At 37.4% G+C, this 16519-nt stretch overlaps 1 protein-coding gene across 4 annotated transcripts in view; it reads left to right on the forward strand.

Annotated features, from left to right (window-relative positions):
• UBR2 (ubiquitin protein ligase E3 component n-recognin 2) overlaps positions 1–16519 on the forward strand; it is a gene marked incomplete at its 5' end in the record, with an annotated part of 114459 nt that overhangs the window by 23482 nt on the left and 74458 nt on the right. For all 4 annotated transcript variants that reach the window (XM_079713355.1, XM_079713357.1, XM_079713356.1 and 1 more), the window contains 2 exons: positions 10956–11034; positions 12869–12982. In XM_079713355.1, coding sequence (XP_079569481.1) covers positions 10956–11034; positions 12869–12982 — 193 coding nt within the window. The remainder of the gene's footprint in view (positions 1–10955; positions 11035–12868; positions 12983–16519) is intronic.

A 16519-nucleotide genomic window follows, 5' to 3' on the forward strand; every position in this document is an offset into this window, starting at 1 on the left:
TCCTTTAATAATGTGGTGGTACAAACATAGAGAACAGACTTGTGGTTGCCAAGGGAGAAGGGGGTGTGAGGGAGGGAAGTGTTGGGAGTTTGGGCTTAGCAGATGCAATCCTATTGTATATAGGATGGATAAACAACAGGGTACTACATTATAGCACAGGGAACTATATTCAATATCCTGTGATAAACCATAATGGAAAAGAATATGAAAAAGAATATATATATATGTATAACTGAGTCACTTTGCTGTACAGCAGAAATTAACACAACATTGTAAATCAACTACACTTCAATAAAATTTTAAAAAAACAAAAGCATCTGCTAGAAAATGTATAACAGAAAAAAAATAACGTGGTGGTAATGGGTCAGGGAGTAGAAGCATTCCATAGTCATGTGATTAAGTCTCAATCTTTTAGTGTGCCTATACCTCTGAGCTGTGAACTTCACATGTGTTTCTCAGTGCCCCCGCATTCACCCTTTAGTTGGGACAGGATGGCTAGAGTGGGCTGGAATTGGGTATTTCCCTTTTTTCAGGTCAGTTTGACTGATAATACCCCAGCAGGTTAGGCTCTGATTAAATAGTTTCTTCTGCAGGCAGACTTTGCTAAGAACAGAATGCTCTGGAATATTTCAAAGTGGTTCCTTTTACCCTTCTGCTGGAAGCACGAGAGAATTTTTCTCTGATATTCACTGTGAGAACCTAGTAGAACTCCAGGAAATTAAACTCACTAAAGTGTGGGACCCCCAGTGACCGAGTCGCTGGAATTTTTATTTTTTATTTTTTTGGCTGTGTTGGGTCTTCATTGCGGTGCACAGGCTTCTCAGTGCGGTGGCTTCTCTTGTTGCGGAGCACGGGCTCTAGGCGTACGGGCTTCAGTAGTTGTGGCTCACAGGCTTCAGTAGTTGTGGCTCATGGGCTCTAGAGCGCAGGCTCAATAGTTGTGGTACACGGGCTTAGTTGCTCCACGACATGTGGAATCTTCCCAGACCAGGATCGAACCCCTGTCCCCTGCATTGGCAGGCGGATTCTTAACCACTGAGCCACCAGGGAAGTTCCCCTGGGATTTTTAATTTTTCAAACTTGATCACACTGAGCCTTCAACAGCTGGTTAATTACAGTTCATGTTTCCCTACCTCACCACTGGTTCCTGTGCAGGTTTGTGCTAGTGGCTTTCTGCTCTCATAAGTTGTGATTCTCTGTATTCACCTGTTGGTCTCTCCCATTTTGGGGTTAGCAGTTTGCCCTATGACTTCACTTGTCTTACAGATCTAAGAAGAGTTGTTGATATTTCAGTTTGTTCAGCTTTTTACTGTTGTTAGGACAAAGTGGCGACCTCCAGACTTCTTACATGCTGGGCTGGAAACTGCAAGTCTGTGCTCATTTTTTTAAAGCATATTTTCCTGAATATAGAATTTTGGGTTGATACTTTCTTTTCCTTTTCAGTGTTTAAAGATCCTGTTCCACTCCTGACCTCTATGGTTTCTGATGATAAGTCAGCTTTTATTAGCATATCTATATTCCCTTATGTGAAATGTGTTGGTTTTCTCTAGCTGCCTTCAAGATTTTTACTTTATCTTTGAATTTTAACAGTTTGATTATGAGACACCTAGCTATATGTTCTTTGTATTTATCTTCTTGGGGCTCCTTGAGTTTCTTGGATCTGTAAGTTGATGTCTTTAACCAAATTTGGGAAATTTAGGTTACTATATCTTCAAATATATTTTCTGCCTCGTTTTTGCCACTCTTGGGACTCCAGTTACAGTATAATTGAGGGACTCTAATTAGTACAGCAGTGCATATGTATAACCTATCAGTATAAACTTATTAATATAAATATATATGTAATATGAGTATATTTACATATAGATAGATGGTGCGTGCTCTAAACATTTTAATAAAAGGGATCCATGATCAAGAGAGTTTGGAGATGGGTGCTTTTACCAACCCCCAACTTACCTTTAATATAATGGCATTTAATGACTGGTACAGTAACTATGCACATTTGTCTTTTCTGTTAAATGATGGGCTCCTAGAGGACAAGCCACTGGCTTTACTTTTCTTAATAATTATATAAAAATATAAAGACAGTGGTTCTCAGATTTTTAAAAATCCAAAAATGTTATCTGTGAGAGGCAAAGTAAAACAGAAAGTTGCTAAAAATAGGAATAGAAACAGTGGAGAAAAATATACCAGGCAAAAAGTATGATACAAAAGAAAGCTAAAGTAGCAGTTTTCATATTTGACAAATATAATATTTATGGTAGAAAACGTAAGGGACACAGAAAGACAGCCCAATTAAAAAATGGGCAAAGGATTTGAATAGACGTTTCTCTAAATGTTCCGGTTGGTTATAGTTGCACAACCTTGTAAATATATTAAGAACCACTAAGTTGTATACTTTAAGAAGGCGAATTTTATAATATGTGAATTATATCTCAATTTTTAAAAAGTGATCTGTATATTTGGTCTTAAAGACCAAACCTCACTTAATTCTCAAGGCTTAGAGCCATGCAGATTGTTCTCCCACTATATTTATTGCAAAAAGAATTAGAAACAAATAACAAAAGAGTAGGTTAAACAAAGTTTGGGAACTAACATTAAGTAAAAGAAAATCACTGAAATTACTGAGGAAATTTAGAAACAGAACTGAATATAAGATTACATGTTGAAATTTTGGGGACATAGCTAAAGTAGTATTTAGAAGGAAATGTATAACTTTAAAATGTTTGCCCAAAAAAGAAAGGTTAAAAATAAACTATACAAACATACATTTCCTGGCTGTGTCTGCTGAAAGAACCTAGAAACAATGAAACTACCATAGCAGTGAGCATACCCGGTACCCACATACTGGTTTCTAAATACCATTGTCCAATAAAAAGAATCAGAGTTCCATGGAGGAATGATTGATTCCAGGGCTGGAACAAGGAAGATTAAAAAATAAGCCTGGAACATGTTATGTTGCCAGAGGTAAGAAAGTGCTCAAAAAGAAACAGGGCCTGTTGAAAGGGCATGGGGACCAAACTGAAAGAGTTCCCAATGGCCACAGCTAAAACAATTTGGGTAATGAAATAAGTAATGATAGTATTAAATTATAACCCATAGAATAAAATAAATATCCATGAGTCCATACTCTTTGAGTAAATAAACGGGAGAGAAGGGATGTTTTCAGTAGTTTTCCTGTATTGAAGAGTTACAGTTAATAAATAAAACAGAAAATCATCATTAGGCAAGTAACACAGTAATAATTGTAGTCTAGATCCATTGGTAGATGCTAAAGCTAGTGGATGAAATTTTGAGGAGAAATAGGAGGATGTTTGCATAGTCACAAAGTATCTCCCCAAATATATTTAATTACAAAAGGAACAATAACAACTTTACAGTGAAGAAATCCGGCAGACACCATCTTAATGAAGTGAGCAAAGGTAACATCACCAGTAATAAAGCATATCAAATCAACACGTGCCCCGTGTTATGATGCACTGAGAAAGACACAGCATCATTCCTCTGGTGTTTTTGCCAGAAATGCATAACTCAATCTAATCATGAAAACATCACAAACACAAATTGTGGAACATCTGCAAAATAACTAACCAATACTCTTCAAAAGGGTTATGGTCTCAAAGTCAAGAAAAGACTGGGGAACTGTCAGTCTTTTGGAGATTAGAGGAGAATAAGGAGAAATTACATCTATTGTAATGTGGGAGCCTGTGTTGGATCCAGAAGAGAAAAAAATGACCTTAGTGGGAAAACCAATGATATTTGAATAAGGTCTGTAGTTAACAATATTGTACCAATGTTTTTGGTACAATTTCCTTGTACAGTTTCCTTGTACTATGGTTAACATTAAGGAAAGCTTGGTAAGGGTGTAAAGGAACTCTACTATTCTTGCAATTTTCCTATAAATAAAATTATTTCAAAGATAAAAAAGAGGGCCTTCCCTGGTGGCGCAGTGGTTAAGAATCTGCCTGCCAATGCAGGGGATGCAGGTTCGTGCCCCAGTCCGGGAAGATCCCACATGCCGCAGAGCGGCTGGGCCCGTGAGCCATGGCTGCTGGGCCTGCGCGTCCATAGCCTTTGCTCCGCAACGGGAGAGCCACAACAGTGAGAGGCCCATGTACTGCAAAAAAAAAAAAAAAAAAAGATAAAAAAGAAAAATAAGGTAAACATTGAGTTCAAGAAGTTTGTAGAAATAGAACAATTGAGCACACTCAAAGGAAAAAGAAGAAAGGAAATAAAAAGATCAGAAAATGAAGTAAAAAGTTGAGATACTTACTCTTTGGAATTTTTAAGGTAGTTTTCTGAGAAGACTGAGTAAGAAAAGAGAAGATGCACATGTATAAAATTCAGAATGAAGATTGAGACGTACACTCACTGCATTCCTTTTAGTGATGTCATTTCTTGCCGAAGCTGGGCCTTCTCCGTTGTTGTGATTAAAAAGCAAATACCTGTGGAATAAGAAATGAGGGTGGCGGTATCCAGTCTGATTCTAAGATTTGAGAAATTATGCAGTGCCTAACAGGTACTAAGTTTTTTGAGTCTAACTGTTTGACAAATAGAATGATGAGGTGTTTCATTTGGTCTAGTGATACCCTGAAAGAAACTGTTGAGGCACTAAAGATGCCATGAACTGAGAAAGTTTGACAACCTCTGAAATATGAGAATTATGAATAAGTAAATGCTAAAAAAAAAATTGAAAATGTAGATGAAATGGATAAATTTGTAGGAAAACGATAGGCAACTTGAATATAGTATGAAAACATTGGAATGGTAATCAAAGATCTTCCCTCCCGGGCTTCCCTGGTGGCGCAGTGGTTGAGAGTCCGCCTGCCGATGCAGGGGACACGGGTTCGTGCCCCAGTTCGGGAAGATCCCACATGCCGCGGAGTGGCTGGGCCCTTGAGCCATGGCCGCTGAGCTTGAGCGTCCGGAGCCTGTGCTCCGCAACGGGAGAGGCCACAACAGTGAGAGGCCCGCGTACCACAAAAAAAAAAAAAAAAAAAAAGATCTTCCCTCCCAAAAATCGCATACCTGGATGACTGTGTATGGGTGAGTTCTATCAAATTTTGAAGGAACAATTAATTCCTTTCTTAAACAAGTTACTGCAGAAAAGAGGGCAAGAGTGAAAACTGCCTAACTCTTTATGCGGCTACTTAATAAGCTTGATTTGAAACCCTGATAAATTCAAGAGGAGATATTATAAAGCCATTTCCCTTATTAATGTAGATGAAAGGGATCCTAAATAAAATATTAGCTATCTGAATCCAAGAATATACTAAACGAGTGATGCATCATGATCAAATGGAATTTAGTTCAGGAATCCAAAGATAGTTCACCTTTAAAACAATTATTGATGTAATTCACCATTTTAATAGTTGAGAAAAGAAAAATGTTTTTCTGATTTGATTCAGAAAAGCATTTTATGTATTTCAATTATTGTTTGTGATTTAATTCTTAGCAAACAAAGAATATATAAGGGAACTTAATTGAGTATTTGTATATTGGATTTTTAAAAGTTTTTTATTATAGACAGTTTCAAACATAATAAAGATGGGTGAGTGGTACAATAGACGTGACAGGTAATCATTGCTCAGCTTCAGCAATTATCAATGTATGGCAACTCTTTTTAATCTATATACACACACATACACTCTCATACACTTTTTTCGTGCCCTGCTAGATTATTTTGAAGCATGTTCCAGACAACATGCTCTTTTTAATCAATACTGAGTATGTACCTTTTTTCTCTCTAACCATTAATATCCTAAAATAATTAACACTAATTCCTTAATATTATCTGCTGTCTAGCAGAGTTGAAATTGTCCTGATTGACTCATAACTGTGAATTCAGAGTTCACACATTGCATTTGGCTGTTATTCTTCATTTTTTCTTTTAAACTGTAATAGCTCTTTCACCTCTTTCCTTCCTTCTTTTTTCCATTATGTTGCTAAGAAACCAGGTCATTTGTCCTATGGAATTTTCCACATTCTAGATTTGGCTGATTGTGGCCCCATGGCGTTGCTTAAATGTTTCTTTTTTCCCTGTCTTTCCTCGAAACAGGTAGTTAGGCTTGATTAACTTCTATTATTGGGGGGGGTAGATAATAATTTCATAATTATTGATGCATAACTTTTTTTTAAGAGAACTTTATTATTTTTATTTATTTTTGGCTGCGTTGGGTCTTCGTTGCTGCGCGGGCTTTCTCTAGTTGCAGGGAACAGGGGCCACTCTTCGTTGTGGTGTGTGGGCTTCTCATTACGGTGGCTTCTCTTGTTGTGGAGCACAGGCTCTAGGCACGCGAGCTTCAGTAGCTGTGGCGTGTGGGCTCAGTAGTTGTGGCTCAAGGTCTCTAGAGCACAGGCTCAGTAGTTGTGGCGCACGGGCTTAGTTGCTCCACGGCATGTGGGATCTTCCCGGACCAGGGCTCGAACCTGTGTCCCCTGCATTGGCAGGTAGATTCTTAACCACTACGCCACCAAGGAAGCCTGATGCATAACTTCTTAATTCTTAATATCAGGAAGTATATGATGCTTGGCTGCTTTTGTTAAAATTGATCAGTGGGTTTAGGTACCTGGCACATGCAACCATCGTGAAGGTCTCCAGCAGCCTCTTATTTATTTATGTTTTTTGCCGCGCCACGTGGCATGTGGGATCTTAGTTCCCCAACCAGGGATTTAACCTGTGCCCCCTGCGTTGGAAGCACGGAGTCTTAACCACTGCCAGGGAAGTCCCTCCATCAGCCTTTTTACCTAATGTTTTAGCAGTCACTGATGCTTTCTGCCTGGATTGTTATTCATTAGGGGGTAGCAGAATGGTGCTACTCTAATTTATCATCTCTTCTTTGTTTATAAACTAGTCTTCTATGAAAGAAACAGTCCCTCATCAATCCTTCGATAACCCTGAGGCACAGTTTATATAGGAAAGACAAGATAAATGCTTAATTCTTTCTAGAAGAGCACTTTCTTTTTTTTTTTTTTTTTTTTTGCTGTACGCGGGCCTCTCGCTGTTGTGGCCTCTCCCGTTGCGGAGCACAGGCTCTGGACGCGCAGGCTCAGCAACCATGGCTCACGGGCCCAGCTGCTCCGCGGCATGTGGGATCTTCCCAGACCGGGGCACGAACCCATGTCCCCTGCATCGGCAGGCGGACTCTCAACCACTGCGCCACCAGGGAAGCCCTAGAAGAGCACTTTCTTAGTACCTACAGTGAACATAATACTTAGATGAGCTTACTTTAATATCTAAAGACAAGGATGCCTACTATTACTGCTCTTATTTAACATATTACTAGAAGTCCTTGTCAACAGTATAAGGGAAGAAGAATAACTATTGTAAGGAAAAAGATAAAATTGTCATTATGTACAGACAGTATACACATTTACTTCAGGGGAATAAAACAGAGTCAGCAAACTATTAAAACTGCCTTGAGGGCTTCCCTGGTGGCGCAGTGGTTGAGAGTCCGCCTGCCGATGCAGGGGACACGGGTTCGTGCCCCGGTCTGGGAGGATCCCACATGCCGCGGAGCGGCTGGGCCCGTGAGCCATGGCCACTGAGCCTGTGCTCCGGAGCCTGTGCTCCGCAAGGGGAGAGGCCACAACAGTGAGAGGCCCGCCTACCGCAAAAAAAAAAAAAAAAAAAAAAAAACTGCCTTGAGTTCATCAAGGGTCTTAAAAATCAATACTATTTATTTTCATCATCCTTAACCAACTAGAAAATGAAATTTTTAAAAAATGTGTAGGGCCTCCCTGGTGGCGCAGTGGTTGAGAGTCCGCCTGCCGATGCAGGGGATACGGGTTCGTGCCCCGGTCTGGGAGGATCCCATATGCCGCGGAGCGGCTGGGCCCGTGAGCCATGGCTGCTGAGCCTGCGCATCCGGAGCCTGTGCTCCGCAACGGGAGAGGCCACAACAGTGAGAGGCCCGCGTAGCACAAAAAAAAAAAAAAAAAAAAAAAATGTGTATCATTAAAACAACAAAACCTAGAAAGTGCCTAGATATTAGTCTAATCAAGAATACACAGGCCTCATTAAGAAAAATTTAAAACTTCAATAAAAGATACAGGAAATAATCGTGGACATGATAATTTACTCTTATAAGGATGTTATTACTTCTGAAGTTTATCAATAAATTCCAAGTAATCTCTGTCAAAATTTTAGCTGGGTATTTTCGAGGAACTCTGTAAACTTATTGTGTAGAAGAATAAATAATAATTCATGAATAGTTAAATCAACCTTTAAAAAAGGAGAATAAAGGGGAATTTACCCTATCAGATATTAAGATATATCAATACTACAAAAAGCCATAGTAATACAGGGTGGTATAGTATAAGAACAAACAAATAGATCACTCTTAGAGAGCTTAGATAATAGACCCAAGGATATATGGGAACTTAATGTGTTATATAGGTGACACCACAATCAATAGGTAAAAGTTAGGTTGTTTAGTAAATGGTTTTAGAAAAAGCAGCTCATTATATATGGAGAAGTAAAACAGTATCTCTATCCTATATCATATGCAAAGGTAGATTCCAGATGGATTAAACACCTATATGTGGAAGATAAAACCAAAAGGTTTAATAGAAGAAAATTGTTTTCTTTAAAAACATATATATTTTCGTGACCTAGGGCTGGGGAAGGAACTTCTAAAACCTCAAAGCACAAACCAATTTGTGTGTAAATTTAATTGCATCAAAATAGGGAGCTCTATTTAACAAAGGACCCCATGGGCAAAACTAATATACATGTGACAAATGGGAGACAATATTTGCAGTGTTTAAATTGCCAAGTGATTAATGTCCTCTAAACTAGACTATATAGGAAACTCCTGCAAATGAACAAGATAAAGAAAGCAATCCCAGCAGAAAAATGGGCAAAGGATATAAACAGGCAGTTTATAGAAAAGGAAATCCTCAAAGCAGTAAGCATATGAAGAGTTGCTCAAATGTATTAGCAGTCAGAGAAATACAAATTAAAACAGTAAGATAGGGGCTTCCCTGGTGGCTCAGTGGTTAAGAATCCGCCTGCCAATGCAGGGGACACGGGTTCGAGCCCTGGCCCAGGAAGATCCCACATGCTGCGGAGCAACTAAGCCCATGTGCCACAACTGCTGAGCCTGCGCTCTAGAGCCCACAAGCCACAACTACTGAGCCTGCGTGCCACAACTACAGAAGCCTGCACACCTAGAGCCCGTGCTCTGCAACAAGAGAAGCCACTGCAATGAGAAGCACATGCACTGCAATGAAGAGTAGCCCCCGCTCGCTGCAACTAGAGAAAGCCCACGTGCAGCAACAAAACAGCCAAAAGAAAAAAAAAAAAACCACAACAAAAAACAAAAAAGACAGTAAGATATTTCATATATGTTAAGCTGGCACATATTAGCAAATGAGATAAAAACCAAATGCTGATGAAGATGCAGGTTATAAAAACTCTTACACACTGCTGGGACACATGTAGCCACTCTGGACAGTAGCATGGCACTCAGAATTAAAACTCTATATGTATATGACCCAGCTATTCTGCTCTTGAGTTTATATGCCGAAGAAAATCTCAATCAGATCCATAAGAAAACATTTACAGGGATATTCATTGCAGCATTATTTGTGGTAGAAAGGCATTAGAGGTAATCCAGGTGTCCGGTGCAGGGATAGTAGAGAGAAAAAATGTTTTGAATACATGCCATGGCATATTATATACCAATCAGAAGCAGCAAATCAAATGTACACATACAAAATGAATGGATTATGTTACAGAAGAAAAAGAACAGAATGAGATATAACACAGTAAGATTTGCACACATCAAAAATACATGCACTCGGGGCTTCCCTGGTGGCGCAGTGGTTGAGAGTCCGCCTGCTGATGCAGGGGACACGGGTTCGTGCCCCGGTCCGGGAAGATCCCACATGCCGCGGAGTGGCTGGGCCCGTGATCCATGGCCGCTGAGCCTGCACGTCCGGAGCCTGTGCTCCACAGTGGAGAGGCCACAGCAGTGAGAGGCCCGCGTACCGCAAAAAAAAAAAAAAAAAATACATGCACTCAGTAAACAATAAGGATTTACTGTATAGCACAGGAAACTATATTCAGCATCTTGTAATAACCTATAATGGAAAAGAATCTGAAATATATATATATATATACACACACACATATATATATCCAAATCATTTTGCTGTACACGTGAAACTAATAAAATATTGTAAATCAACTACAGTTTAAAAAATAAAAATTTTTTTTAAATACATGCATTCAAAAACATTTTGCAAGAACACACACAAATTAAAGGGCACACAGTAGGCATAGTAGGGTGGTTGCCTATGCGATACAGAAACAAGGATAAGGGGAAATTTAAAGATTTTCATGACTCCCCATCTCATTTCATAGAATCATAGAAATTATTTAAGATATGATCTGTAAATGTATCTAAATTGCAGTATGATAAAAGCAAATGAAATGATCAAAGGCACCACTGTCAACCCATTCACTTTGTGGAACTCCTACTCCCCCATCAGGATGTCTTATGAACCATAGGCGTTGTGTGACCATCAGATATACAGACCGAGTGTGGAGGCCCATGTCAGCCTGTATACTGAACACTTAATATGTTATTGCCATTTAAATTAGTTAAAATATCTTAAGAATTTATAATATTTAAAATCTATCCCATATACATCTGTGTGTTTTAATATAAAATAGAATTTCCCTCAATATTTAGGGAAAATTGCCATTCTAGTAATATGTGCCTTCTAAGACCCCCTAGTGCACATCCAGTATGAGAAGCAGGTTCTTAAGCTGACTCCATTGATCAAAGATCTGACAGATCTTTGGGAAAAATAATTTCTTTTCTTCTAACACTAAGGCATTTCACTATTCTGGCTCTTCCAAGATGGATTCCAATTTGAAATATTATGTGGTAAAATATACAGTTATTTTATGACACTCTGATTTTTTTTTTTCTTTAACTTTACAGAGACTGTGCAGTTGATCCAACTTGTGTTTTATGCATGGAGTGCTTTTTGGGAAGTATTCACAGAGACCATCGATATAGGGTTAGTAATATCCAGATAATAACCACACCTAGTATTGAATTTTATACTCAGTACCTTTTCTTTTTAAAATTCCAAGATTTAACACTGAAACAGGAGAGAGTGGTTTAAGAAATGTGTTACTCAAATACCATTAAACATACGATGGCATTGTAGAGATGAATTATGAATCCAGATTTCATGGAACACATGGTTTAAGATTAAAAGACTATAGATAGCAGCTCTTTCAGTATTGGTTTTCAACTAGTTTTGTTATTTTTTTAATGTTTACTATCTTTATAATTCTAGGTTTATAAAGCAAGTTATCAAAAATTAGAGGATAAAGGTGAGAGTTAAAATGCAGGAGGGAGGTTCTGAAGGGAGATGAGTGAGCAATTAAGTAAAAGTGACAGGATTATACCTTTAAGAAATGGTTCTATCTATTGGTCAGCTTCTACAGAATTGTCATTTCTTAATATTAAAGAGGCATCTAGTACAATGTAGAAAAAGGCCAACTTCAGAACATAAGACTAATCAATTTTTTTTTTTTAACTGCTGTAATGCAATCAGTACTTTTCCAAAAATCAAGTATGTTTGTTTTTAAGTCAGGGATACAAAATACATAGGCAGATTATTGCTAAGCCTGTCCTGGTTCCTCTACTGGATGCTGAAGACAGAGCTGTGAGCATTCAAAAATTTAGGGAACTGTTACTAGCTGGAATTTTTCACCCTAATCTCAAATAAAAATAGAGAAGAAATATTGCAATCTTCTTACTAATTCAAGACTTTTGATTCAGGACTTTTCCTCCTGTTTGTTTTTATTTACTCTACCCGAGTATTGTTAACAGTGAACTAAAACAGCTGCAAAATTGAATTCATATTTTTATATGTTCTTTTTATTTTCATAAATCAGTAAGAGAATCCTAGTTTCCTTTAAACTGTTCTACCTATCTTTGGTTACCAGAACACACATAAAAGCTATAGGGTGAGGTTATCATTTTCCATATGGCTGCCTGCCCATGTTTCTTGGCATATATCTTTGCAGCCCCTAAGAATAACTGTCATTTGTGAGTTTACATTAATTACCCTGTGATATGTAACACACAAATACTTACTTTGGGCAAAATATGAAAGGCTCTTTCTAAAATTGCCTTCTCATACCCATCCATAAACTCTCACAGTATTTTTTAAAAAAGCAAAATTTCCAGTCTACTAATTATTAAATAATAGGTTTTATCTTGCCAGATTCCTTGAATCATTGCTACGTCTTAAGGAAGCATGAATAATTTTGAAGCCCACAGGTGGTAAAAGGTTTTACGACTAGGCACTCCTTGTTTCCTTTTCAAAGAATGCTATTTAGAGAGTGTTAGAAAAGAAAAATAAACTATTTCTATAGTTTTTTTGGTCACTTTCTCTAATGCAGATGCACTCTTATTAGACTTTTGTAGAAGACAGCAGCTATAGGAATCTTTGTCACTCTTGAATCTGTTATGTTATAACCTGGTAGCCTAGATACCAACAATATACCAATTTAGCCAAAACCTAGCAAGAAAACCCTTGTTATTTTCCTAATTAGGAAGTCATGCAAGTGGACATATTTTACCTCTTTAAAATAGCTGTAGCTTGCTAGACACTACAGAGTAGCTTATTTTATTTTGAAATCACTTAAATTAGCCTATAGGCTTATTTAAAATCAGCTTTAAAACATTGAGAGGTTTGGCATTTTATTTAATTTTATCCCTCCAAAGAAATTAACACTTCAGCAATGTTATTTCCTTAGCACTTGATATTCCTATTTATAATCCGATAGCCCTCAGTAAATACTTATTGACAAGATACTTTACAATTTTTTTTCAAGATGACAACATCAGGAGGTGGAGGTTTCTGTGACTGTGGTGATACTGAAGCTTGGAAAGAGGGTCCTTACTGTCAGAAACATGAACTTAACACCTCTGAAATTGAGGAAGAAGAGGTAAAAACATTTTCACAAAATTGTTCCTAAGGAAATACTGTCTTAACCATGTGTTTGAAATATTTTCAGACATAAGCATTAGGTTATAATATAGCAATGGATAAGTAAAATATCAGTAGTCCTCTCACTATTAACAGTGACCAAGTATATACTTCGAAAGTTTTTTGCATTTTATGGATGGCATACCATTACTAGTAGAACACACTTGAAATTCTAGAAATTTAATTTAATTTGGACTTTTGCATTTGTTTGTTTTATTTTAAGCATATATGAGTTTTTTTACGTCCTCATTTATTATTAAAGGGATTATTTTTCCTATATATGTAGATCAGTTAACTTAGTTGGTTTTTGTTTGTGTTACGAGTAAGACTTTGTAGATCAGATACCTTTCTTTTCTGTAGTCCGACATGGCAGCCAATCCTACTCATCATCTCCTGGTAAATCAATGTCATTGGATATGTGATGGGACCAAACATTGGGATGATAGCTCAATACAAGTTATACTCGTTCTAGCTGTAAATATGTGCTTTCTAAAATTGTTGTTGATCCTTTATTATTTTTCTCTAAATGATACTTGTAATGATATAATAGGCTCTCACTAAATAAATACTTGAAACTCTGCCGTTTGTGACAATCTGATGTTTGATTTAAGATCGTTATTTCAGATTTTAATTTTAAATGGCAGAGAGGTGGGTACATTAAAAGAACGTATGCATTGTTAGTAAGTAGGTCTGATACCAATTTGGGGCAAGTGGACATTAATAGTCCTTCCTAGTGCACGTCTTCCTGGTTTCAAGATATTTTAACAGAATGACCAGAGAACTTATGGTGTAGGACAGTATCTTTTAGACTGTGTTTCACTGTGTTTTAGACAGATGAAAATTTGTGCAGAATGATTCAGTGCTATAGAACACATATATATTTGTTGGTGTTTCGTTTGCTTTGTGCATGTGCTTTAGGATTTGCTACAGAGAGATGCCAAGTGATCAGGGTTTCAGATTTCTCCACTGCAATTGGAGCAGCTCTGTTTTTATCTCTTACATACTGGGTTGGCATTCTGTATATAAAAATATAAACAAGGCAAACAAAGACATATTTGGAAAAAATGGTTTTGCTTTTGAAAAAAAATGGAAAGCTAGTGTAAAACTTTAGGACTGGGAGAAAATATTTGCAAGTCATATCTGATAAGTGTCTGGTATCCAGAATATATATCTTAACAACTCAACAACAAAAAACACAATTAAAAATGGCCAAAGGACCTGAATAGACATTTCTCCAAAGAAGATGTAATACAGGTGACCAACAAACACATGAAAACATGCTCAAGAGTATTAGTCATTAGGGAAATGTAAATCAAAACCACAGTGAGATACCACTTCACACCCACTAGGATGGCTGTAATCAAAAAAGTGGCAAATAGGTGTTGGCGAGGCTATAGAGAAACTGGAACTCTGTACAGTGCTAGTGGGAATGCAAAATGATTTAGCACTGTGGAAAACAGTTTGGCTATTCCTCAAATGTTAAACATTGCCATGTAAGCCTGTAATTTCACTTCTAGGTATACACCCGAAAGAATTAAAAACAAGTATTCAAATAAGTACATGCACACACATTAGTAGCAGCATTATTCATAATAGCCAAAAGGTGGAAACAGTCAAAATGTCTATCAGTATGTGAATGGATAAACATACAGTGTAATATTACTTAGCTGTAAAAAGGAATGAAGTACTGATACATGTTGCAAAGTGGATGAACTTTCAAAACATCATGCTGAGTGAAAGAAGCCAGACTCAAAGGGTCACATACTGTATGATTCCATTTATGTGCAATATCCAGAATAAATACATCTGTAGAGAACACAGACTGGTGGTTGCCAGGGAATAGGGAAGGGAAAAATGGAGAAAAACTGCTTAATGGGTAAGGGGTTTTACTTTGTTGAAGTGATAGAAATGTTTTAGAACTAAATAGAGGTGATTGTGGCTCAACATTATGAATGTACTAGACACCACCAGATTGTTCGCTTTAAATTTTCTAAGAAAAATTACAAATCTGCCTGCAGTTACTCTCTTGGCTTTATCCTCATACGTTAGTGGGGTAGCTATCAAATAATGAAGACTTTGGTTAGTTTCCTGAATTTTTAGAAGATGCCAGCAAAATAACCTGCCTGGCTGAAATTGTATGGTCCTGCCTGGAGAATATATATTCCAGCAACTTGACAGAGAATCGAACCTCCAGACTTTGCCATTTAATTCCTATTTAAGAATTCAGTTAAGAGAAATGAAGTCTTTGAGAAAAGACTATAAGATATTAAAAAGATAACAGATAACATTATATTTAGCATACCTGGTCCCCACTCACTAAATCCATACATTATCTAGGGTTTTTCTATTTTATGCTTGAAATGGAAGAAAGCTATATAATATTTGAAATGAACCTTTTTAGCCTGTCATAGAATTGTTTTTATTGAATATAATTTTTTTGTTATACATTCAGCCTACATTTTAAGAAAAAGTTGTAAAAAATTTTGATTATATACTTCTGTTGGGGTAGTGTTTAGAAGTTCCACAGGTCTTCTCAACTTTTGGCATTTGAGGTGGGACATTCTTCATTGTACAGGCCAGGGATCAGCAAACCCTGGCCCCACAGGCCGGATCTTGTCTGCAACCTGTTACTGGCACCACCATAATCCAAGAATGGTTTTTATATTTTTAAATAGTTGAAGAAAAATCAATAAGGGTAGTATTTTGTGGCATGTGAAGATTTATGTGAAATTCAAATTTCATTATCCATAAATAAAATTTTATTGCAACACAGCCACGCTTAATTGTTCATGTATTGTCTGTAGCTGCTTTTCCACTACAACAGCAAAACTGAGTAGCTATGACAGAGACCCTGTAGCCTGCAAAAACTGAAATACTTAGTGACTCTTTATAGAAAAACTTTACTGACCCCAGGTGTACACTGTCAGAAGCACTGTGTTTATTATACCTAATTCCCACTCATTAAATGGTAATAACATCTTCCATCACCATGACAACAATAAATGCCCAACTAGTTTTCCAAATGGGCCCTTGAGCATGGGGGGTGAGTACGGAGGCTGGTGGGATGGTACCTTTCCTAGTGTCTCCTTTGTTGATCTTTATAAAAACCGTAAGAAATTTGTCTTAGGTCTCTGCATTAGGAAATGTTACGTTTCTCTTGGTGTGAGTCTGGTAACTGACTGTGTTTCCTTTTGTTGGGGCATCTTGAAAACAGCTTGTCTGTAGTAGCTATATGGAAATTTATATGATTGGCATTTATAAATAGATGTTATCTTGACTTCAGTTTATTTTCCTTCCTTTATTTTCATTTTACCTGCTTTGTATATCTATTTTTTAATACTGTTTTATTACACTGGATGTATTCTAGTTGCTGAAGGGTCCAAGTGGTTAGGACTCCATGTTTTCACTGACAAGAGCACAGGTTCAATCCCTGGTCGGGCAACTACGATCCCGCAAGCTGCACTTGGCCAAAAAAAGTTGCTGTAAATCCTTTTCG

This window comes from Hyperoodon ampullatus, assembly GCF_949752795.1.
Source record: "Hyperoodon ampullatus genome assembly, chromosome: 10".
NCBI lineage: Eukaryota > Metazoa > Chordata > Mammalia > Artiodactyla > Ziphiidae > Hyperoodon > Hyperoodon ampullatus.